The 26,298-nt window shown below is 51.5% G+C and overlaps 1 protein-coding gene across 2 annotated transcripts; it reads left to right on the top strand.

Annotated features, from left to right (window-relative positions):
• Positions 1-2,522: 2,522 nt before the first annotated feature.
• On the top strand, positions 2,523-22,032 carry TAPT1 (transmembrane anterior posterior transformation 1). Of its 2 annotated transcripts, none has more exons than XM_032958489.2 (14): positions 2,523-2,769; positions 5,302-5,426; positions 7,372-7,490; positions 8,395-8,557; positions 14,059-14,194; positions 14,624-14,721; positions 14,966-15,035; positions 15,631-15,711; positions 16,086-16,195; positions 16,928-16,987; positions 17,361-17,429; positions 18,658-18,734; positions 19,272-19,435; positions 20,470-22,032. In XM_032958489.2, exons 1-14 carry the CDS (start codon positions 2,583-2,585, stop codon positions 20,769-20,771), a joined length of 1,761 nt encoding a protein of 586 aa, XP_032814380.1. In that variant the 5' UTR covers positions 2,523-2,582; the 3' UTR covers positions 20,772-22,032. The 2 variants fall into 2 exon arrangements, with proteins under 2 accessions (XP_032814380.1, XP_032814379.1); XM_032958488.2 differs by having other exon boundaries at positions 2,523-2,805.
• Positions 22,033-26,298: the final 4,266 nt, after the last annotated feature.

The following is a 26,298-nucleotide window of genomic DNA, read 5'->3' as shown; positions in this document are numbered from 1 at the left end:
GTGTCCCGTGTAGGGGAAATGGGCCGGCAGCTGGAACTCGCTCCCGAGGACGGACCTTCCATTGACTTTGCGTGTCGCAGTTCTTGTACAAAGTTGTTGTGTTGGTTTGCATGTTGCGGTTCTTGTACAAAGTTGTTGTGTTGTTCATTGTTATGTCCGCGGTACTCCACTACTCCAGGTTCAAAATATCGTCGTAGCCGGGACGGCTAGATTTTTTATCACGGGGGGGGGGGGGGGGGTGATGTAGTGGAGTAGGAAGGTGTGCTGGGGAAACTGCGCGAGTGTATTGATCACACGGACAGTGTGGGGTTTATCTGGGGTCAGCCTGAGGAGACGGCGGAAACAGTGAGGTCGTGTTAGGACAGCCAGGTGAAGAGGCTGGGGTGATGAGGTAACGGTCGGGCCAATTAAGCCAGAAGGGCTGTGATTGGTTGGTGCTGTTGCTGGGGCCAAGGAGGCATCGAGGTGTCTGGAAAAAGGGAGGTGGTTGAAGACGCGAGGCGTGCGGAGGCACGCGGACCAATTAATTAGCGATAATGAGAATGGGGATAAATTGGGGGGAGACAGAGAGATTGGAGTTGGGAGCTGTGCGGTGAAGACGTGGAGTTCGGAAACAGAGTTTGGAAGAGAGTTGGAGCATAGTGATAGCGAAGCCGAAGCAAGACGAAGCAGTTAGCAGTGGAGCGAGCATAGTGATAGCGAAGTCGAAGCAAGACGAAGCTGTTAGCAGTGGAGTGAGCATAGTGATAGCGAAGCTGAAGCAAAACGAAGCAGTTTGCAGTGGAGTGAGCATGGTGATAGCGAAGCCGAAGCAATACGAAGCAGTTAGCAGTGGAGTGAGCATAGTGATAGCGAAGCTGAAGCAAGACAAAGCAGTTAGCAGTGGAGTGAGCAAGGTGATAGCGAAGCTGAAGAAGACGGAGCAGTTAGCAGTGGAGAGAGCGTAGTAATAGAGGAGCTGGAGACGAGGTGTGCGGAGACAGAGAAGTGAGATTGGGTTTCGCTGTGTGCGACGACGCTGTATAGCGGAGGAGCTGAGGATAGCCAGCAGTGGAGAGAGCGTAGGAATAGAGTTGGAGACGTGTGTGCGGAGCAAAGCGACGTGATACTGGGAACCAAGGTGGTGAGCGAGACGGCCGAATCACGGTGATCGAGCCGCTGTGTCCAGGATACGGTGGAGTTTGGAGAACGTGTAAAACGATGAAAATAAATAAGTGGTTGAAGAAAGACAAAAGTTTTTCGTGTAAAGTTCAACCACTACATATGTATGGTAAAGTGATGGTTTTGATTGGATTCTCAGATTGTTTCTCCATGGTTGGAGAAACAGCTTTGCGAATAATGCGGTCCGAGTACCCATTCATCTTGAGGGCTTGGTGTACGCGTTCCAGTTCACTGGCTAGGTGGTGTTGGTCGGAGATGCAGTGGGCCTTATGGTGTAGTGTTTTGATGAGGGAATTCTTCTGTGCTGGATGGTGGTGGGAATCAGGTTTTAGATAGGAATTTGTGTCGGTGGCTTTCCTGTAGACAGTGTCCCAATGAGCCATCAGGTCTCTTCTCAAACAAAACACCTAGGAAGGGTAGCTTACCATCCTTCTCTACTTCCATGGTGAATTTTATGGATGGGTGTATGAAATTGATGTGGCTGAGAAATTGGTTCAATGCTGGCAGGCCATGTGGCCAAATGACGAAAGTGTCATCTACATATCTATTCCACAAGGAAGGACGTAGGGTAGATGTCTGGATGATATCTGTTTCAAATTTCTCCATGAAAACTTTCGCTATCACCGGTGATAAGGAGGAACCCATGGGGGTACCTTCATTTTGTTTGTAGAAAGTACCATTCCAGGTGAAGTAAGTGTTGGTAAGGCAGTGCCTAACCATCTCTCCACATATTACAGGTTTTTTTTATACGTCCCATCAGCCACCCTGCCTTCTTGACTTTAGTGTATCGTTGGTTCGACGCGCGCACAACTCTGTACTGGTTTCAACATTCAGTGTCTCGTCAGCAGCAGTAAGTCTCGCCTGTGCCAATAGCGGTGAGAACTGGATTTCACATCCTGTGTCTCATTAGCAGGGTTGCCCTCCCTTGAACCAATCCTGACCTGTTAGATATTTATAGGAAAGGCCTGGTTTCCATATTCAGTGTCTCGTCAGCAGTCAGGCTTACTTGAACCAATCGTGGAAACGGACTGCCAGATGATTATAAGGGCTGTCACTGTGAGACATGGGTTCTCGTTTTACGCGGACCTCTATTGTGACGCACAACACAGGACACACTCGGGGCACATACACCGGGCACACACACACGGGGTACACACACACGTGGTACACACACACGGGACACACACACACGGTACACACACACACATGGTACCCACACACACGGGGTACACACACACACGGGGTACACACACACACACGGGGTACACACACACACGGGGTACACACACACGTGGTACACACACACACGTGAGTCCACGAGAAAGAAGAGGAGGCGGGCCCTGCGCGTGGTCATTCAATCCCGTGACGTCACGTCCCTAAACATGTGACGTCACGTCCGCCCGCACGCCATCGCTGCCGTGATGATGGCCGCGCTTTTGCGGGGCCGCGGCGCCCGGGAGCAGGCAGAGGAGGAGGAGGATGCGGGGGACGCCAACGGCGGATTCCGAACCCCCACGGCGGCGGAGTCGGCCCCGAACCCTTCCGCGCCAGCGGCGGCTTTGTCCGCGGCGTGGCGCGCCGAGAGCGTCGGGTTCACGGAGCAGCAGGGTGCGGGGGCCGCTGGGGGCAGGAGTCGAAGGGCGGGTGAGGGGAGGGCACGAGTGTGAGGTGTCGGTCGTGGTCTGGAGGGTTTGTGGCATATGTGAGGTGTGCGTGGGGTGTACATAGGGGGTGAGGAGTAGTGTGTGTAGTGGGTGTGGTGTGTGTGATGGGGGTTATGAGAAGTGGTACGTGTGGTGTGTGTGTGTGTGGGGTGTGTGTAGGGTGTGTGGAGTGCCCAGGGGTGAGCAGGAGTGTGTGGTGTATGTGTGGAGAGTGCACTGGTGTGTACGTCGGGCTGTGTGTACGTCGGGCTGTGTGTACGTCGGGCTGTGTGTACGTCGGGCTGTGTGTACGTCGGGCTGTGTGTACGTCGGGCTGTGTGTACGTCGGGCTGTGTGTACGTCGGGCTGTGTGTACGTCGGGCTGTGTGTACGTCGGGCTGTGTGTACGTCGGGCTGTGTGTACGTCGGGCTGTGTGTACGTCGGGCTGTGTGTACGTCGGGCTGTGTGTACGTCGGGCTGTGTGTACGTCGGGCTGTGTGTACGTCGGGCTGTGTGTACGTCGGGCTGTGTGTACGTCGGGCTGTGTGTACGTCGGGCTGTGTGTACGTCGGGCTGTGTGTACGTCGGGCTGTGTGTACGTCGGGCTGTGTGTACGTCGGGCTGTGTGTACGTCGGGCTGTGTGTACGTCGAGTGTATAGGGGTAAGGAAGATTGTGTGTGTGGTGTGTATGGTGTATGTGGTGTGGGGTTTGTTTGGGAGACATGCTGTGTGTGGAGTGTATGATGTGTGGTGTTTTATGTTCGTGGTGTCTGTGTGGAGTGAGGGGTGGTATTGTAGCGCTTAGCGTGCTGCGCTACGAACCCGGTAACCCGAGTTCGAGTCTCACTCACGTCCAACACCGGTGACAGTTATTTGAATTGGTCATGGGCCTCGCCTCGGTCGACTCGGCCTCTGAGTAATTGGTGCGATGTCTAAACATCGCCACTAAGGAGACAAAGGTGGCCGGGCGTTGTGGTTATCCACCCCCTTTGCTGTTCCGGCATGCATCGGTGCTCACGAATTGGGCCTGTCCCAAAAGGGATCTTTTGCGTGTAGACTGTGGTGTGTATGGAGTGAGTGTTATGTATATGAACCGTATGGCGGACCCCGGGGTCCCATAAGCCCCCGGCTCTCGCATAAACATTATAATGTAAACAAAAACGTTGCTCTTTTTCACCAGTGGGTTTGAAGGATGGTGGCAAGTGTCTTGTTAAACGATGCATTTAAAACTGAGAAACTACTTACCTGCAGTACCTCTATTTAAATACACTATCGAAAAAATAATTGACACCCCTCAGTCAATCATCGTGTTTCTCAGTGTGGATTTTTTTAACACACTTTGTAAACAGTACCTAAAATAGTACGCGTTTTCAATACGCTGTTCATATTGTAACAAGCGTTTATACCAATGTTACTCTACAGAGTCGTGGGTCGTTGCTCCTCTTATCCGCATTGATATGAGCGTTATGTGGGGACTATGGCTTAACAGCAACAAAACAAACCTATCTGCACATATGCATACGGACAAGAGAATTATTAGCAAACAGGAGGAATTAACGGTACAATGCATCTCATCTGTTAAATATCTGCAGGTAATAGGATTTTCATCGATTGATCCTGGCTGCAGACATTGGTAGGTCCCAAGTAATGAAGATAAGAGAGCAGTTTCACTGTGTTATGCATACCGTTATGACAAATAAAGGACTTAAGTCGTGTAGGCAGTTTGAGCAGCTTTGGATGATCCTGATCATTCTGTTGTCATGTTGTCCTCGCTGTGCTTGGACAACATGACAACAGAATGATCCGTGTCAGGTGGGTCACGGCATTTATGCCCGCGGTGGGACAGAGTCGCCAAAAATAAATTAATTATGATTTTGACTTCTGTTTATTCCGGACCGGGGTCACGCCATAAGGTTCATATGATGTAGATGGTGTGTGTGTTGTGTATAATGTATATGACGTGTATGCATACAATGTGTGTATGTTGTGTGTGCATGTTTATATTTGTGGATCGTAGAGTGTATGATGTATTTGATATGTATGTCATTTGTGGTGTGTGTTTATATATAGTGTGGTGTGTACGCTACGTATAAGATGTACATGGTGTGTATCTGTATAGTGTGTACAGTATGGGGTGTATAGTGGGTATGTTGTACGTGGTGTGTAATATGTGATGTGTGTGAAGTGTCTTGTGTGACTTGTGCATGTGGTGTGTATGTTAAATGTGGTGTGTGTGTATTTGGTTTATGGTGCGTCTCATGTGTACATTGTATATAGAGTGTGTGGTGTTTATGTTGTGTGCAGTATTGTGTGTCTTATGTATGTTATGTGGTACATATGGAGTGTCTCGTGTATTTAGTGTGTCATGTATGTAGTGCGTACATGACGTGTGCTGCGTGCGTACAATGTGGAGCGTACACGACGTGTGCTAGCGTGTATACAATGTGGCACGTACACGTCGTGTGCTGTGTATGTACAATGTGACGTGTGCCCAGGTGTACTGTGCTTCCTGGCGGAGGAGCTGGCACGTGGGTACCAGCTGGAGCGGAACGAGGCCTCGTACAGCGAGCGTAGGCAGCGCGTCTACACCTTCCTACGCATCCCGCGGGAGCTTGAGAAGGTGTGCGCCCTGTGTATGTGTGTAAGAGGGTGTGCGCACCGTGTGTATGTGTGTGTAAGAGGGTGTGCACCATGTATGAGAGAGGATGTAAGAGGGTGCGAGCCCCATGTGTGTGTGTAAGTGTAAAAACAATTAAAATTCCATATATCTCAGGAGTAACTGACAAATTAGCCCGTGTTTTGCAAAAGCAAAACATTAAAGTAAGATTTGGTACAGTACACAAAATCCAAACACTAGTATCTTGCACTAAAGACAAATTACCTAAATTATCAACAGAAGGTGTATATCGGATTAATTGTTTATGTGGCAGATGCTATATTGGACAGACGGGACGTAACAGCAGCATAAGACTAAAAGAACACCAAATAAATATTAATTTATCTCAAACACAACTGTCGGCAGTGGCAGAACCTGCTTGTCAACAAGGACACTCAATTGATTTTGATAACGTTGAAGTGTTGTGTAAAACTAATTTTTACTGGCAAAGACTAATTAGAGAATCCATTGAAATTGAGAGAAATAGAAATAACTTTTATTGCTCTGATAGCTACAGGCTTAGTGCAGCTTGGAAGCATATTATTAAATAATACATATTACAATTCCTTATAGGGGAAACACATACTAATTAACGGATTACTAACGTAGCATATAATCACAATAACACATTACAACTAGTTACTAATCTACAACTCATTACTAATCATAACCATTGACTGTTTACCATCCATTATATAATTACAATACCCCCCCCTCCACCTCAAACCACTGCACCTGAATGAGTTAAATGATGACGTCACCCTGCTGCTGCTCTATTTAAGACCGGGAGCCAGTGGAGGGCTTCACCATTCTTAAGGCTAATGGTTACTCCGACTATACAATCCGCAAAGCTATCACTCAAACCATGAAGAAGGACCCTCTTGAGGAGCCTTTCAAAACCATCACTTTACCCTACATTGCGGGGATCACAAAAAAGATCTCCAAAATCTTGAATAAACACAAGATCCAGGTCCGTTTCAACACATTACATAAAATCCGTGATCTGGTTCCGTCTGTAAAACATGTGATTCCGGACATACAATACCCTGGTGTCTACAAACTAAGTTCCCTCTGTGGTAGTAGTTACATTGGAGAAACCAAACGCCATGTCTCGGACCGCATTCGTGAACACAAAGCAGACCTTAAACACGGTAGGACCAACACCTCGGCCGTGGCAGATCATTGTTATAATTCAGTAGGCTCACATGACATTGACTTTTCCAAGACAGAGGTTCTTTGTAAGCCATCTGGCTACCATGAGAGATTCGTTCATGAGGCTATCCACATATACAAGCACAGAGACAATTTCAACCGAGAAGATGGATTCTGGCTTAGCAATCATTGGAAAGATTTGATAAACCATTTCAGGTCTTAATTGATTGTTCACGCTTACAGTGGCTTTCAGACAGCATACATTAATTTTTCGCCTCCCCCCTCCTCTTTTCAGAACATAGATGGACTCGTCCTTCTAAATAAACTGCCAAATCACTGCGCGTGGCGCTAACGTTTTTTTATAAATAAATAAATACACCGTTTAAAAATAAATGTATGCAAACCGACACACCTGATGACGACCGTTTGTGTTATGGTCGAAACGTCGTGATAATTTTTATTGTTTTATATATATTTTATTATTTTATTGTTTCCCTTCAACGTGACTTTACCGAAAGAACTAAGAATATAACCAGAAACCTTTATTATGAATAATATTGGTCGCGAAAGCCTACGTGTTAAGAAGATAATATGCAGCTGGCCTGGAACAAGGCCCGTGGTGACATCACCGCTACTTAGCAGCAGCTCCTGTTGTTGCACCGTGTGTGAGAGGGTGTGAGAAGGTGTGCACACTTGCTATGTATGTAAAGTATGTAGGTGTATGTTCTTGTCCGTGCGTGTCTCTCCGCGCGTGCAGCTCATGGCATTTGGCTCGTGTCTCTGTCTTGACGCTTTCCTCTTCGTCTTCACGCTGCTGCCGCTGAGAATCGGCTTGGCACTGCTGAGGGTGTGCACCGTGCCGTGCCGGCCACATGGGTACCACCGCACATCATGCCGGACCATACACCACCACACACCATCATATGCCAACCCATACACCACCTACACATCATTATTCAGCTTTTTTCACACCACACGTAGCCAACTGTGCTATATTTCATATTCACCACACGCCATATTAACTGTTTTCTCGAAAGACAAAGATCCCCCGTATAGGCTTAACAGACTCGAGGCAAATGCTGTTAGCGAGCACCTAAGAAGGCCGGCACGACACACTTGGGGGTGGGTGGCCAGCACCACACCCGGCCTCCTTTGTCGTCCAAGTGGCAATGTTTACACATCGCACCAGGTACACATCTGGGGCTGAGTCGACCTGTTATTGGTTGTGAGGGGAAATGCAACTCGGATCACTGGGTTCTTAGTGCAGAGCACTAACCGCTACACTTCCTCTCTCTACACCACCGCATACACTGCACCACACACTGTACCATACAGGCCATCATACATCACCCACACATCACTATACATCACATGCCATATTCACCATTTTCCAGAAAGACAAAGATCAAGTGCTGTTAGTGAGGACTTATGTATGCCAGCACGGCACACGAGGATGTAGGTGGCCAGCACTATGCACGGCCTTCTTTGTCTCCCCAGTACTGATGTTTACACACCGCACTAGATACAAATTTTAAGGCTGAGTTGACCTAGAGGAGGCTCAGGACCAGTTCAGATAATTGTCAGTGAAGTTGGCTGTGAGTGGGAATCAAATTCATGCCACCGGATTCGTAGCACAGTGCGCTACCTGCTGTACCACCGGTCCCCACAATAATACACATAGTCATACCACCACAGCACACCATATACCATCACACACCAGAATGTACCATACTCTACACCACATCACGGTGTGTGCGTGTGTGCATGTGTACGTATGCAGGCGTAAGCGTTGGCTGGAGCCAGCACAAGTGTGCGATATACTCAAGGGAGTCATAATGGCCGGTTGCTACGTTTTGATGCAGCACATAGACTACTCGATGACATACCACCTCATCCGCGGGCAATCGGTCATCAAGCTCTACATCATCTATAACATGCTCGAGGTGCATATGCACAGCGCACACACTGTCGCACCACACCACCATACACACCCCATCATACACCGTCACACACTACACCACTATACACTGTCACACACCACACCATCATACACTGCAATACTATACGCCGTCACACACCAAACTACCATACATGCACCACACATGCCATCACACCACCATACACGCACCACACATACCACCATACACCGCACGACCATACACGCACCACACGTACCACAGCACCACCATACACTGTAACACACGACTAGAGGCTGACCGAAACTGAATTCTGGTTTTGGCCGAAACCGAAAGTAAACTGAAAGTAAAAAATTGACTTTCGGCCGAAACTGAAAGTAAACCGAAAGTTAACTTTTTGGCTTCGGCCGAAACAGAAACTATGCCGAAAGAGGCCATTTGCCAACTTTCGGCGCCGAAACCGAATTTCGGTCGGCCTCTAGACGCGTCACAGACTCGCACGCACACACACCAAAGCCCCCTCCTGCTGTGTGGAACCCATGTGGAGGAGGTGGGTTGGGAGGGGGTGGTGGGAGGGTTGAATTGGATCATTGGAGGGGTGGGTGGGTTGGTGTGTGTGTGGCTGGTGGGCGTATGAGTGAGTGAGTGCACGCGCGCGTATGCACACTATTGGCATCAATAGTGTGCATACACCTCGAGCCAGCGGGATTAGTTGACCGGATGGCTGGTCAACTCGCAGTGCATATTGAAGTGCCACGTGGGCCGAACGCACGGTGAAGTGCCTACCATACAGGTATGGCCTGTACTGCTGAACAAAAAAGACAATGGCAAGCAGTTCGTGATGTGTGACGCAATAGCATTGTTCCGTGGGGGACAACACTCTGCTGCCATAGGCAACGACACGCTCAACCCCGTCGACCACCTGGGACAACGCCCCCCCAATGCCGGTGTTGCTGGCATCCGTGTCCAGGACGAACGGCACGGAGAATTGGGGTAACACAAGGGAGGGGCATTGACCAGGACGTTACGAAGGGCGTCAAATGCGGCCTGTTCCACCTCCCTCCAGTGAAGTCGCACCCTTTGCCGACAGTACATGGAGGGGCTTTGCTATGGACGCGAATCCTGCCATGAAACGCCGATAGTAAGATGCAAAGCCAATGAAACTCCTCACCTCTCCAGCTTAAGTGAGGGTCGGCCACGAGCGGACGCAACTTGTTTTTTCCGGGTCCGTGGCAATGCCAGACTGGCTAACGATGTGGCCAAGGTAACGAACGGAATCCCGGAGGAGATGGCATTTCTGCGGTTTAAATTCGAGATTTGCCACCCACATCTTGACACAAACATCCTTTAACCGATCGAGATGCTCGTCGGATGTACAGCTAAAGACGATAACATCGTCTAAATAAATCAGGCAGGAATCCCACTGGAGCCCAGCGAGGACCAGCTCCATCAGTTGCTGGAACGTCGCTGGGGCCGAGTGAAGACCCATGGGTAGCCGGTTAAACTCAAAGAGGCCCTGAGGTGTGCGGAAAGCCGTCTTAGGTTTCGACGCTTTGTTGAGGGGCAATTGCCAAAACCCCGACGAGGTCCAGCATCGTCCATACGAGGGAGTGGATACTCATCGGCCACGGACATTTTATTGAGCTTCCGAAAGTCAACACAAAATCTGAGGCTACCATCATGTTTCTTAATGAGAACAATTGGTGCCGCTAGCATGTCATTTACGGCCACTCTGACATGCTCCTTCTCGACAGGACTTAGGCGAAATGGGTTTTGTCGGATGGAAGCGGCGTCCCCTGTCAATATGATAGCTAATAAACTTTATACACCCAATGTCAAATTTGCTTTTGCTAAAAACGTCGGAAAAATCTCGCAATAGCGCACGCAATTTAACATGCTGGGAGTCGAGCAGGTTCGCCACTAGCCGAGCAAAGCGCATCAATCCACCGCTCGTCGAGGTCTGAATGCGGTTTGGATCAAGACACATCCCCTACGTGGCCCACCACCGAATCCCTCCAGGAGTGCTGGTGCCACGTGAGCGAGCACCGTACCCCGAGGGATGACGGTAGTTCGCAACCCCGCATTCAGAACCTGTATGAAGGATTTTCTGTCACCCGAAATGAGCGTCTGCGCACTGACCAGGTCTAACCCCCGTACCGCCGTGTTCGAAGGCTCCAACAAAATAACCCCTGCCCTCGCATCCGAGTCAAGGGGTTTCCGAAGTCGAAGGGGAACCAACATTTGAGACCCGGGTGGAATGCATACAGTACGGGACGCCAACGCTTGGACTGTAGCACAGGCCGTGCGCAACATGTGATGGACACCGTGTCCGGGCGCGGAGACGCCTGTCCCCCCTGGCGGGAGTCCCGTGGGTGTCAGCGATTGTCGGACCTCCACCCTCTTGCTGAAGTGGACGCGAAGGCTTGGCTGTGCAGCGGCTCCTCCTTGGAAGTGCAGGCGTCGGCCGGTGCAGCGCAGGCCGCGAGGCTGGTCTCCTTCTGGAGCCGCAGATGCGCTTGCATACATCTTGCGGCGCGCAGTGAGCAGAAGTTATCGTCGTCCACCGCGGGCATGACGATACGCATCTCCCGGGCCAGGCTCAACAGTCTTTCTAACACTAGCGTGTCAATTCCCTCATGGTCTATGCGAGGGAATGCAGCCCTGGCCAGGGCCAGCAGCGCGCTATGAAAGGCTAGGGGAGTCTCGGACTCGCCCCTCCTCCGGTTAGCGAAGCGGTGGCGGGAGTCCGATGGTGGCCCCTAAATTACCTGCATGTGCAGGAGTGCCTGCTGCAGCGTGGATCGGTCTGCCTACGGTATTGTAATGGGGCCGTCGAGGGTGTCATCGTCCAGCGCAGCCGGGAGCGCTTGGAGCGCCTCCGACCACCCGGCCATCTCGCGGTGGGACAAGAAGTGGCCCAGTCACCACCCGCAGCAGAGAATTCTTTCAGCGCTGGCAGTCGTTGATGGATGGGTGGCGCGCATCCCCCGGGCAGCCTCGCATCTCCCTGCCTGGCTGGAACAGTGTCGCCATCAGCGGTCAAGATGTCGGCCTCTTGGGTCCGTCGCGCCGCCGATGACGCGGCGCTGTCCGGTTGGTTCCCGCTGGGACAGGAAGTGACGTACGCCCGAGGGTGCACCACGTGTCCGGCGGAAGCGTCCCCCAATATGGTGGGAAATTAAAACATTTTGGCGGGATTTTCAGAGGTGGCGGTGGCGTCCGTTGCCCGCTGTGCCACATCCCCCACCCCTGCCGCAGCCTCCTCGCGGTGGATGTCCCTGAGGACGGAGGCCGCGGCGTGTAGCAGCTCCGCGAGGCAGGAGTGCGCCTCCCGCAGCGAGCTGCGCGGAGACGGTGAGACGGCGGGCGGCAGGGGGAGCAGCTGCCCGGCCGGCAGCATCTCGGCCCCGTGGTTGCTTGGTCATCGTCGTCTTCGTCCGGGCTCCTGGTACGATTTTTTCGTCTCCATGGCCACTTCCGACACCAGATGTAGCGGATTCACGGAGAGTCGAGATGGCTTGTAGAAGCAACACGTTTATTCCAATAACAACAATAACGGACCCTAACACAAAGGGGTAGCGGCCCCTCCACCCGATACCTCGGGAGGTATAGCCGGACTAGCGTGCCCTATTACTGGAGCTACGTACTCTCAGCCCTCCGGCTAAGGGGTCCTAGGGGAGGCTAGCTGACCCGACCCAGCCAAGGTCCTCGGGTCCCGACCACTGGCCCACTCGGTCCCGGCCTTTAGAAGGACGTCGGGTCCCGGGGGTTCCCAGGGTCCGACCACTGGCCCACTCAGTCCCGGCCCTTAGAAGGATGTCGGGTCCAGAGGTTCCCAGGGTCCTAGCCTAAGCAGGTCTTCTGTCTTCAGCTTGACGATGACTGCCGGACCCGTCCAGAGGTCTGGCTTTTATGCCTGTTCCAGGGTCTCTCCGCCCCTAGCCACGCCTTCCTTCTGGAACTCTCTAGGGGGCTCTGAAATATCCCCCCAACCCCTCTCTTGGGGGCTGGGGAGCCCTATTTGCCCAACAGGCCGACTCATCTTACTCATTCAGTATACCACCCCCTATTGACACATGCCTGCCACTACAGGTTAGGATGAATTGGAAATGTACACAGTGCCCAACAATGCTACTACACATGCACCACACGTACCACCACACCACCATACACGCACCACACGTATCACCTCACCATCATACACACACCACACGTACCACCACACCAGACGTTCCACCACACGTACCACCACACCACCATACACTGTCACACACCACACCACCATACACGCACCACACGTACCTCCACACCATCATACACACACCACACATACCACCACACCACCATACACTGTCACACACCACACCACCATACACGCATTACACGTACCTCTACACCATCATACACCACACCACCATACACTGTCACATAACATACTACCATACATGCACCACACCTACCACCACACCACCATACACCGCACTACCGTACGCCATCACACACCACAATACGTGTAGTGGCATAGCGCTGGCTGCTGGCAGAAAAGGGGATCTGTGGCGTAAGGCAGTCCTGACGTCAGCAGGCCAGGATAGACACGAGAGGGGATCTAGGGGAAACGTCACAGAAGGGGCCCACCAGGAACCCGCTAGGAGGTTCCAGAAAGGGGGCGTGGCCGGGGCGAAGTGAGGCCCAGCTGACAGTATAAGAGGGACCCCTGTGGGCATCCGCGGGGCTGTTGTTGGAATGGGATCCCCGTCGTGCTGCTGAAGTCCATCGTCGCCATTCTTCTCGTCGTCTCCACCATTCTTCTCGTCATCGTCTCCATCTCTATAATCTCGGGGTGCCGCTAGTCAGGCAGCCTACCAACTGTCCTGGCTGAGTAGCGTCGCCAATAATAGACGGACTCAATATTAAGTGTGTTCATCCCGATGGTGCTCGTTAATAAAGAAGTGCCACCAAGTCTTATCGTCTCCAAGTTAGTCACTACAGATGCAACACACGTACCACCATTGGTGGTGAACTGCAGTGGTGGTGCACACCGGGTACACACTGAGTGCTGTGTGTAGGGAGTGGTGGCGTTGTGGTTAGCACACTGCGCTATTAACTTGGCGACTTGAGTTCAATTCCTGTGCATGGTCAAAACCAGTGACGGTTATCTGAACCGATGCTGGACTTCCCCTCAAATGAGTTCCTGGTGCAGTGTGTAGTAAACATTTCCATTGGGGAGACAAATGCTGCCGGGTGTGGTGCTGGCCACCCACGCCCTCTTGCACCGTCCTTCATAGGTGCTTGCTGACAGAACTTGCCCCGACAGTCTGTTAAAGGCTGCACGGGGGGGGGTGGGGTCTTTGTCTTTGGTGGTGGTGGGTGCGGTGGGTGGCTGTTAGTGTAGCTCAAGCGATGATCCCGGATCTCCTCTCCCTATCACCGCGCAACACGGGGCCAGCGCTGGTGGGGAGCAGTGGCGCCATGGTTAGTGCTCTGAGTGTGGGCTGCACGGGGTCCGTCTCTGTTGTGTCCTTGTGTAGGTGGCAGACCGCCTCTTCTCGTCGTTTGGCCAGGACATCCTGGACGCGCTCTACTGGACAGCAACGGAGCCACGTGCGCCCACCCGTCACCGCCTGGGCCTCGTGCCTCACCTCTTTATGGCCGTGCTCTACGTCTGTATCCTCGCCCACCTCCTCGCCCACCTCCTCGCCCACCTTCTCGTCCACCTTCTCAACCTCATGGTCAACAGCGTTTCAACACCATCAACTGTGTCATCAAACCTCATCAACATATCACTAACACCTTGGTAACACCTACCACCTGGCTCCTGGTTATACCTCTTACACTTCTTTATCGACCTCGACCTCTCCACCACCACTACTGCCACCACTACCGTCATTAGCACCACCACTACCATCACCACTGCCATCACAGCCACCACTACTGTCATGACCACCACCACTACCATTGCCGCCATCACCACCACCATTACCACCACCATCACCACCATCTTCATCTTTGCTGCCACCATCTTTGTGACGGGGTAGGGGTGTTGGGGATGATCATGTCTCGATGATCCTTGACCCCTGACCTGCAACCTGGAAGTCCTGCACTCTATCCTGGTGCTGGTGCAGGCCACGACGCTGAATGTCGCCTTCAATTCCCACAACAAATCTCTACTCACCATCATGATGTCCAACAACGTACGACAACACACGGGGGTGGGGGGGGATATGAGGACACACGGGTAGACACATGGGGGAACACGCGGGGGTCACACGGGGGGACATATGGGGAGACACGCGGGGAGACACGGGGACACAAAGGAGGAGACATAAAGAGGGTAACACAAAGGGAGAGACACATGGGGAGAGACGGGAACACACAGTGTGTGTGCGTGTGTCTCTGTAGGAGTTGACGCATGCATATGTGTGAGTGCGTTTGCAGTTTGTGGAGCTCAAGGGAAGCGTGTTCAAGAAGTTTGAGAAGAACAACCTCTTCCAGATGTCTAACAGTGGTGAGTGGGTCCCAGCAGGGCCAGGCAGAGCCAAGCAACCGACGGTTCGGGTTGGGCTTTGCATCCCACACTGGGACAGTGGGGGGGGGGGGGGCGACAGCGATTAGTGCTCATCGCAAAGCCTGATAATCACGAGAAAGGAACCACATGAGATGCATGAGACTCGTGTGGGATTTGCAGTACAGACAAGTTACAGCGTACACACACAGTACACATGCAGTACACACGCAGTACACATGCAGTACGCACGCAGTACACACGCAGCACGCACGCGGCACACACGTGGTACACAGACATGGTGCACACAGTGCGCACACACTACACGTAGCCCACACAGCACACATGCAGTATACATAGTACACACACATTACACACACAGCATACATGCAGCACACATGCAATACACACACAGGACACACACCGCACACACATGGCCATGGAGAGACATGAACGCTGAAATATAGGGATACAGGGACGTTGACACACAGCACATGCACATAGCTCGACATGGAGACACGTGGACATGTGTGGTGACACACACAACACGTGGGACTCACGTGGGGGACTCTGACCCCATCCCTCTTTCGTCTCCCAGACATCCGGGAGCGGTTCCACAACGCCGTGCTACTCTTGGTTGTCTGTCTGCGCAACATGGAGCAGTTCTCTTGGAACCCGGGTGAGGCCATCATCCCCTCCACCTCAACAACATCAGCAACATCATAACCAGCAGCAGTAACAACATCACCACATCACCACATCACCGCAATCAAGTCGTTTGAGATTCTTCTCATTTTGTTCTCACGTCTCTGTGTTTCCGTGTCCCTCTCTCCCCACGCCCCCCTGTCCCCCATGTCCCCATGTCTCCGTGTCCCTCTCTCCCCACGTCCCCCTGTCTCCCATGTCCCCATGTCCCTCTCTCCCCACGTCACTGTGTCTGCCGCGTCCTCGTCTCTCCCATGTTTCCTGCATCCTCGTGTCTCCCGCATCTCCGTGTCTCTGTCCCTCTCTCCCCATGTCCCCGCGTCTCCCGTGTCCACGTGTCTCCCGTAGATCACCTCTGGGTGTTGGTCCCGGATGTCGCGATGGTCGTCGTTTCTGAGGTGGTGGTGGACTTTGTGAAGCACGCGTTCATCACCAAGTTCAACGACATCACCGACGAGGTGGCATCACCACCATCACTACCATCACCACCGTCTACCATCCTCTACGCTCCCAGTCTCCACTGTCCTTGTCTGTGCCTCCCTCGCTTTGCTGTGCCCAGTCTCGCTCTCTCGCTCTGTCTCTCTTTTCGCTCCCCTTCACTGGAACCAACTCCCACTGCAGCATATAGAGCAATCATCTCCACTCACCTGCTTCTCTTTCTCGTCTCTTCTCCCCTATCCCATCCTACTGCTATGACCAGGCCTACCTCTACCCGTATCACTATCCCAACCCCTGTCACTACCCCTACTGCAACCCCTCCTTAACCACTCCCACCTATCCTCCTGTCACTATAACTACAACACCACTTTGAATACCCCACTTTTTTAACCATCTTATGTACCATTTCATTATTGTTGTGCCTTGGATTAAGGTGCTATATAAATCTATATAAGATAAGACCACCATCATCACCATCAACACCATCACCGCCATCACCATCATCACTGCCATCAGTTAATTTAATGTTAAAATCTCAGAACTGGAACTCATCCAAGTTCAGTGCGGATTCACAGTCATTGTAATCAGGGATTTTAGAGCAGTCACCGGTGCCTCGGCTGAGGCTATCAACCCTTCATGAAACTGAGAGTGAGAGAAGGCTGTTGTAATTCATTGTTGGTGGTGAATATAATGACGTGGTGGCAGTGGTGGCGATTAAGATGATGATGGTGGTGATGCCTATGATTTTTCAGGTGTACAGTGAGTACCGGGCGAGTTTGGCCTTTGACTTGGTGAGCAGCCGTCAGCGATATGTGAGTAACATCATTATCGTCATCACCACCATCATCACCATCACTATCACGACTACCTTTACCACCATCATTACCATCACTACCTTCACCATTGCTACCACCATTCTCTTCTCCATCATCACTACCATCATCACTGCCATCATCACTACCATCATCATTATCACCATCAACCCCATTGGCACACCATAATTTTTACCATCACCACCATCAGATCATCACTACCATTACTTCCATCCTCACCATTACCATCATCACCATCATCGTCGTTGCCATCATGTGGTGGTGGTGTGTGGTGTGTATTATATGTAGTGTGTATTGTATGTAGTGTGTGGTGTATGTTGTATATGGTGTGTGTGGTTTGTATGGTGTTTAGGCTCACACTGATCACAGTGACTCAGTGTCTCGGCGAATGGGATTCATCCCTCTTCCTCTGGCAGTGGTGGTAAGACTTTCACACAGACTCACTCACACACAATAACAACAGCCCTCATTCGCCACTAAGTGATGATGACATCAAGACAGCGCCTGTGCACCTTCAGGCCACGTGAAGTGTCGAAGGCTAGGTCACAGGAGGTCATGGGAAAGGCCCAGGTGCCATGGGTTGACTGAGATGACTGGCAGAGGCACCACCTGTGCCTCGTACTGTGCCAACTTGCTGTGTTTTAGCCACCGAGCACTCCGCTCATTGTTGTGAGCGTTGCTCCTCTGCCCTCCGCTGTTGTTGGAGGGTGACTGTCCCCAACTTCCCAGTGACGTCTTACATGAGCCTCCTGCATAGAGGCCAATCTTAACACCGCTGGTAACAATCATTGGCAAGTCTACTCAGTTCCACATCCTCCTGTACTGCATCAGCCCATTTCTTTTCTAGCTTATGCTGTGCTCGTTTAGCCCCCTCGATCCGGTCAAACAAAAGTTGCTTGGGAATGCGGTGGATGGGCATGCGTGCTACATGACCCAGCCAACGCAGCCTTGCCTGCTGGAGGACCTCACTGATGGGACTTTGAGCTCCGCACACAATCCAGTCTGGTTAAAGCCAGGATGGATCATAGGCAGGCCAGCCTGAATGTTTCTAACTGGTGCAGATATGTATTCAAAGGGATCCATGTTTCACAAGCATAGAGAAGGGAGGGCATAACTTTGGCCAAGAAGACCCGCAGCTTCGTGTGGAGTAATAGACCAGGTAGCGTCCGCACAGCATTACACAGCTGATCAAAAGATAATGCTGCTCGACGGATTCGGAGTAAGACCTCTGCTCCCAAACCAGAACGAATCATGAGTACACTGCCCAGGTACAGAAAGTTCTCCATTCTCTCCACAGCTGTCCCATCACTCATGGGAGAGTGGAGGGGGTGGATACAGGTGCTTTGTTTTTGTGGGGCTGATGGTGAGGCCTCTCCAGGTTGTGTGGGGGAACGGAGTGCAGTAGTTAGCGCATCTAGTTACGAACCGAGTAACCCGCTTACGCCCGATAACAGCGACGAAGATCTGAACCTTCCTGCACCTCCCCTGGGTCGACCCCGCCTCAATTTAGTACCCCCTCATGTGCCGTGCCGGACTTCATAGGGGCTACTCACAAACAGCACTTGCCCCAACAGTCTGTGTGGGCTACACGGGGGTTTTTGTCAGTGTGTGTGCTGTGTGTGTGCTGTGTGTGTGCTGTGTGTGTGCAGCTCATCCGCGTGGTGAGTAACTCGGTGAGGATTCAGGGAGCCCTGGCGTACGCCACCGCGCTGCTCATCTTCCTCGGGTACGCATCACGCACGTTGTGATATGCGTGCTTGTTGTGTCTCGTGTTGTGTGTTTTGGGTTGTGTATGTGTGTTTGTCTTTGTTGTGTATATGCGAGTTGTGTCTGTATTGTATGTATACGTGTGTGTTGTGTATGTGTGTGTGGGTTATGTGTGTGTTACGTGTGTGTTACGGTAGTGTAGTGGCTAGCGCGCTGCGCTACAAACCGGCGACCTGAGTTCGATACCTGATCATGACCAACAATAGTGACGATTATCTGAACCAGAGCAGGTCCTCCCCTAGGTCGACTCAGCCTCAAATGAGAACTTGGTGTCATGTGTAAACAACGCCACTGGGGAGACAAAGTCAGCCGGGCGTGGTGCTGCCCACCCACCCCCTCATGTGCCGTGCCGGCCCTCATAGATGCTCGCTAACAGTACTTGCCCCTACAGTCTGTTAAGACTATATGGCGGATTTTTCTCTTTGTTGTGTGTGTTTTGTATGTATGTGTGTTGTGTGTTGTTTTTATGTGTTGTATGTATGTGCGCGGTGTGTAGGCTGCTGACCCTGAAGGTGCTCACGAGCGTGGTGCTGCTGGGGAAGTCGTGTCGCTACGTCCGCAGCGCCAAACTGGAGCACAAGCTCCGCACGCCGTGCACCCCGCAGCGCACACCGCACCAGCAACACCAGCAGCGGGGCACTCACCACGCCGACTCACCTGGTGAGACTCACCACACCACCTCACCTGATGAGACTCATCATGCTGCCTTACCTGGTGATATTCACACCGTCACCACCACCAGGGCGCTCACCACACTGCCTCAACTACTGAGACTCACACCAGCACCTTCCCACACATCATCTGGTGAGGCTCAGACCACCACCAGGGCCCTTACCACACCGCCTCACCTGGTGAGACTCCTCACACAATCCAGCCTGATTAAGACCCAGATGGATTGTATGCAGACCAGCTTAAATGTTTCTAACCAGCGAAGTTATTCCATTAGTGGGGTCCACGTTTCGCAAGCATAGAGAAGGGAGGGCATGACTATGGCCGAGGAGACCCGAAGCTTCGTGTGGAGTGACACCAGGTCGCTTGCACACAGCATTACGCAGCTGATGAAAAGATTCCGCTCTACTGGTTCGGAGTGAGACCTCTGCTGTCAAACCAGAGCTGGTCATAAGCACGTTGCCCAGGTATGGAAAACTCTCCACTCTCTCCACAACTGCCCCACCTCTTAGTGACATGCTCCAGGTTCAGCAGCAGTGCTTACAACTCCTCCTCTGAGTGAGCAGCAATCACCAGATCATCATCATACGTAGATGGTTGACCAATAGGGAGCCATCCCTTGACCGCACCCGGGCATTGATTAGCATCCCATTGTATCTGTTCCAGACGGAGATTTCTCCGGTACAGCCATAGAAGGCTTCATGAACTACGTGGTAAAAAAAACATGTTAAATAATGTGGGAGCCAGAGGACATCCCTGTCGCACTCCCAAGGTGTACAGGGAATGGCTCTGACTCCCGGCCACGTCGTTTTACCCGGGCCTGCCCGACCTTCATGAAGGTCCTTAATGATTGTGTGCAGAGAGTCAGGGACTCTGAAAGCACCAACAGTAACCCAGACTCACACGATCAAGGCACTCGCCACAACGCCTCACCCAATGAGACTCATACCACCACCAGGGCTCTCACCACACCACCTCTCCCCATGTCTCACATGCTCTGTGTCTCCCCCTATGCCCCCCCCCAGGCCCCACGTCTCCGCCCCCCCCCTCCTCCTCCGTGAGCCCCCCCCTCCCGTTCATGCGGGAGCCATCTCGGTCGCCCTCGTCCCCAGGCGAGTCCCAGGCTTGGGCCCGCTCCCCACACACGTGCTCACGGGGGGCCGACAAGAGGGGGGCTGCCGGGGCCCAGGAGGGGTCCCCCAGGGGGGAGGTGGAGTCCCCTCAGGGGGGGGGTACCATGGAGACCCCCCACCGCAGGGAGGAGGAACCTAAGACCGACCTGCTGGAGATAGACCGCTTCACCATCTGTGGCAACCGCATTGACTAGCGGTGGATAAATACACACACTTGTATACGCACACATACACACTCGGAGAAATACATACATACACATGTACACATACTCGTATGCACATATGCACACACAATCTGTGGCAACTGCAGACTAGCAGCGGATAAACACCCATCACGCATACACACACTCATATACACACATAGATAACTCAATACATACACATACACAATACAAAAACAACCCCCACCATTCGCCACTAAGTGGCGGTGACGTCACCACTGTACCTGTGCCAGGCCAGGTGCATGCAACACATTCACACGCACACTAATACACAACTTTAAAGCGCTTCAGTGTGAGATTTTCATTTATTTATATATTGCCAATGCGAATCATCCTCATCGTCATCCTCATCGTCATCGGAATGATCCTGTACATTTCCCCTGCTTAGACCGCACGGAAGAGAAGCGCGCGGTGCCTGGGTGTGTGTGGGAACGTGGCCGCTCGGTCAGTGTATGAGGGGGTCCCCAGGGGGGGATCGGTGTAAATGGGGTCCCTATGGGGGGTTCAGTGTAAAGGGGATACCTATGGAAATGGGGGTCCCTAATGGAGAGGTCTGTACGGGGTCGCGGGGATCTCATCAGCTGGCAAGACCCCTGTGTATGGTGCTGTGGTGGGTTAATAATGGTGACTGGGCAGGAGCTATAGATAGCGCTCTTTGTGGGGCTACTGGTGGCGCTACTCGTGGCGCTATCGGTAGTGGTGGTTGTGATTGTGGTGCTGTCATTGGGCCCAACCTCACCAGCAATAACCTCACCAGCACCGGCCTTACCATCAGTGTGGCTGGCAAGGGAAGTGAGACAGAGGCAGCAAGCGAATGCGAGCGAGTGTGAGCGAGTGTGGGGAGTGGTGGTGTCGCCGTTAGCGCGCTGCACTTTGAACCTGGTGAACCGTGTGATTTACACTCACAACACCAGTGGCGATCATTTGAACTGGTCCTGGGCCTCCCCTAGGTCGACTGAGCCTCAAATGAGTACCTTGTGCGGTGTGTGAACATTTCCACTGGGGAGACGAAGGCGGTCAGGTGTAGTGTTGGCCTCCCACCCCTTTGTGTCGTGGCGGCCTTCATAGGCGCTCACTAACAGCACTTGCCCCAAAAACACTGTTGAGGCCACATGGGGGATCTTTGTTGTGAGAATGAGTGAGTGTGAGCGAGCGTGAGTGAGACCGCGAGTTTATTTAACCGAAGCCTCTGTGTGTTAACTGCGGCAGAAATAAAAACACGAGATGGCATCAACGGTGTCTTATGTCTCTCCTGTCATACCAGCACAGCATCACTGATGATGCTGGTGTCTGAGGGATCTGGAGGAGGAGATGAATTCATGACTACTGCACATGGATTGATTTCTCACTGAATATCTAACTAGCTGCTACACATGGGTTGGTTAGAGTCCGCTACCTTGCCAACTGTAGACCAAACCCGGACACGGTTCTCAACCCAGGTCTATCAAAACTGCAGTATCCTGTTATCCAGTCCTACACAATATAATGCTGTACAACACAAAACAGGTACCAAATCCCATTACAAATCAATTACTGCCGCGCGAACAACAATTCCACTTTTCTGGACTGTGTGGGTCAAACCCGGGCAGGTGGCTACCCAATGGTTACAACCTATACCAATGTTGGCCCAACGTTGGAATGTCGTGGTTTTTTAATGTTTATTTTATTTTTGTTACTGAAAGAACCAAGATTAAGTCTACGTTATAGACTGCCAGTACGCTCACTCAGGTTAAGAACCAGGCTACATTCTACATTATAGACTGCCAGTACGCTCACTCAGTTCAATAACCATTGCTACAGTCTATATCATAGACTGCCAGTACACTCACCGTTGTTAAGAACCAGGCTGCGGTCTACATATTCGACTGCCAGTACACTCACCCAGCTTAATTACCGTTGCTACAGTCTACATTATAGACTGACGGTACACTCACCAAACGTGATAATCAGGCTACAGTCTACATTATAGACTGCCATTACACTCCGATTAAGAACCAGCCGACAGTCTACATGTGTTTTTTTGTTTTTTTAATTTTTATTCACTTAATTTATTATTATTTTTCTGTCTACGTGACTTTACCAAAAAAACCCAAAGAATACGTTCAGGGACATGCGGTCAGGGGAGGCAGAGCCTCACCTGTCATACTCCAATGAAAATAGCTGTTACAAAAAGTTAAATAAAATAATAATCAGATAAAATAAATATTAAGATTTTTCCACTGATCTGTGTTATAAATGTCATTTCTGTACGATTCCAATAATTTTTATATTCAAAATCGCCAAATTTACGGAGCGCCGCTGCAAATACAGGAAGAGACGAGAGGTGAGGCAGCGACGAGCTCAGCCTCCCCTCTGATTGCGCAACCCCTCAGTAACTGGATGGAGCGCGGGCAATAAGCACGTGCCTGTTACTATTTCAGTGTGTCACCAATGTAATGTTTGTAGACCTCGCCTTCCATACTCTAGGTAACTCATTTCACGTATGTGTATACAGATATTTAGGCTCGCTGGTCTCGTCATGAAACTGCAATGAAAAAGCACCAGGGGAGGCAGCTATCACATCTGCCTCACTGAGGGGGATGTGTCTAAGCAAGGACACACCCCCTCAGTGAGGCCACGCTCCCTTCAGTGTGTGAATCTGGCTCTAACACTAGCCAGTGCCTCCCCAGCCATTGACCTCACCACACGTCACTGAATACGTTGGAATGTGTTTCCTTGGACTCCCCAGACAGGTCCCAGATGTAACTGACGGTGAACTTCGTTTCCTGTTTCAGAATCAGAATCTTTATACCGTTTACCCCCCCCACCTCCCATGTTGCCCAGACAACCAACGGCCCCTGCCGACACCCACATCAACAACAGCTGTCGTTCGCCACTAAGTGGAAGTCACCTCACTACAGCGCTTGTGCCAGACCAGGTGCACTTTGAGGCCACGTGAAGTGTCGAAGGCCCACTGGCAGTAGGTCACGGGATAGACTGAGATGACTGGCAGCGCAACCCACAACAACTTATGGCCCCTGGGCCTCAGAGGACATCGGTGGCACCTACACAAGCAGAATCTTGGCGGCCACGATTTATTTACACGGCCAATGTGAGTGCATTACTTTATAACCTCATGAACAAAGGTTACTGGGAAACTAGTAGTTTTTTGCCACGTGAAGAAACTGGAACTGTTAAAGCAGTGGTGGTAGTCAACAGAGCACAAAGGCACTCCATAAATATAAAATAATATCACAACAAATCAGAATAGACACCGACATCAGCAGACGGCAACAATCCCCATTATGGCTGACAGAAAACTAATACAAATCCCCAACTGAGAAGAATTCATATATTACAAACTCACCGACTTCCACAATATTTGGCGCTAGTGTAGTGACTGTATTTGTCACTGTGTGGTGCCGGGACTTGCGAAGTCACGTCCGGTAATGTTGTCATTGCAGGCAGCCCGGGTTGCGGGCTGCAATACCAACCCCAGCGGTGGTTGGGTGAGCGCTGCTTAGTGCGAAGGCACCGCAAGCAGTGTGCGGTGCCGGCTCCCAGTGAGGGAGCGAGTGCGAGCGTCAGCCAGCCAGCCAGGGTTACTCTGGGGCATGATACTCTGGCTGACCTGTTGTTATGTGACCGGACGATACTGGAGGGGGGGCACCGGTGGACGGGGGCCGAGGGGCGGTCACGTGGTCTCGAAGAGCTCTCGGGAACATTCGAGAAGGAGCTTGAGAAGCCTGGAAGGTGGGCGGGGCTAAGGGCGGAGCCAGCACCAGCCCGGGGGCATATAATGAGAGCTCCGTGAGGAGCTCGGGGTTCTTCCAGTGTTGGTGTTTCAAGATCCACGTCAGGGAGAAGAAGTCTCGAGCCACGCGGTTCGGGACCCAGCTCGTGGTCCGGACCGGGATAGTGAACCGTGCCTAGTTCTGCCGTCGCATGGTTAGATGGGCATTCGAGACCCGAGCGTAGGTTGTGTTATGTTACATATGGTTATTTGAATAAATAGTGTTGCTCCCAAGATAACGTCTGTAACTCAGTTGGACTCACTACACTAGTAACTGGGTATGTCTGCAGAATATCACTGGGTTAAATCCATCACCAGGTGAGATCGCTGGTCGTGGCTTTCTAGTGGTGGATCGTGCAGTTATGCCGGTGAAACCCCCAGAATGGCAGAAGATCCCAGTGCTTGGTGGACTGCCCACCGCTGCACTAAAGCCAGCGCCACCTCAGGTGGTACCCACAAGGTTGCTCTTAAAAGGTCGCACTCATTACACACAAAGTGTTTGCCACAAATTAACCACAATACCTTACTGATCTGGTCAAGGAGTACAAACAATCACGAGACCTTTGGTCATCCTCGCAGCGGCTTTTGGCTTGCCCACAAAGACGGTCACCGCATCACGCGTTTGCAGATGCCCTTCTGTGGCCGTCTGGAACGCTCTTCCAAAATTAGGAAGCCACTTGAGCGATTCACTTTTCAATCGAAAACTCATTTGTTTAGAACTGATTTGGGGATTTAGTTTGTCGTCCTTACCCCGCACCTCCGATTTGCGTGGTTGGCTTCGCACTGTGCGAAAGAAGTTCAACACACACAAGGGAGACATCTACTCTGCTGGACTCATGAACTCAATCACCATCATCATCATCATATACCCACCATCATCATATACCCACCATTATCATATAACCAACCACCAGCAGCACCACCATCATATACCCTGGAGCATCATCATCATCATATACCCATCATCATATACGCACCATGGGCGGGGGGATGGTGGGGGGGGGGTAGCTGCCCAGCCCCCAGCCTGCCAAGGTGCCACCTCGGCGGGCTGGGCAATTAGGTGAGGCCGGGGGCTCTGCACGGGACTAGGCATCACCACGGCAATGTTAAGTCAGTACTATTTTATTGCTTATTTCGCTAAATTCACGTAGATAGAAAACTAAGATTTTAAAAAAAATCAGTTTGGTAATATTAAAATAATAATGTTTGTGTGTAGACAACTAATATTTCCAAATTAAGTTGGTAAATATTCAAATAATAATAATGGGTGTGTCTAAGTCCTTGTGTGCATGTGAGTCTATTTGCGTGATTGCGGCGATGTGTGTGTACGTCCGTGTGTGTGTGTATAAGTCGATGTGTGTGTTTGCACGTCCATGTGTGTGCATGAGTCGATATGTGTGTGTGTGTGTGTGTCAGTCGATGTGTGTGTGTAAGTCGATGTATTTGTGTGTGCGTCCGTGTGTGTGTACGTTCGTGTGTGTGTGTATAAGTCGATGTGTGTGCGTGCAGGTCGATGTGTGTGTGTGCGTGAGTCGAAATATATGTGTGTCAGTCGATGTGTGTGTGTTAGTCAATGTGTGTGCGTGGTGTGTGTGTGTAAACAACTAATGTTAAAAATCAAATTTTGATTTAAAGCTTTCGTGACTGCAGTAATTCATATTCTTAGTTCTTTCGGTAAAGTCACGTTGAAGGGAAACAACAAAATAATAAAATATATAAAACAATAAA

The sequence above is a fragment of the Petromyzon marinus genome, chromosome 21 (genome assembly GCF_048934315.1).
Source record: "Petromyzon marinus isolate PM22_M1 ecotype Great Lakes invasive population chromosome 21, UKy_Petmar_22M1.pri1.0, whole genome shotgun sequence".
Lineage (NCBI taxonomy): Eukaryota > Metazoa > Chordata > Hyperoartia > Petromyzontiformes > Petromyzontidae > Petromyzon > Petromyzon marinus.
This window is presented reverse-complemented; position numbering and strand designations above follow the sequence as displayed.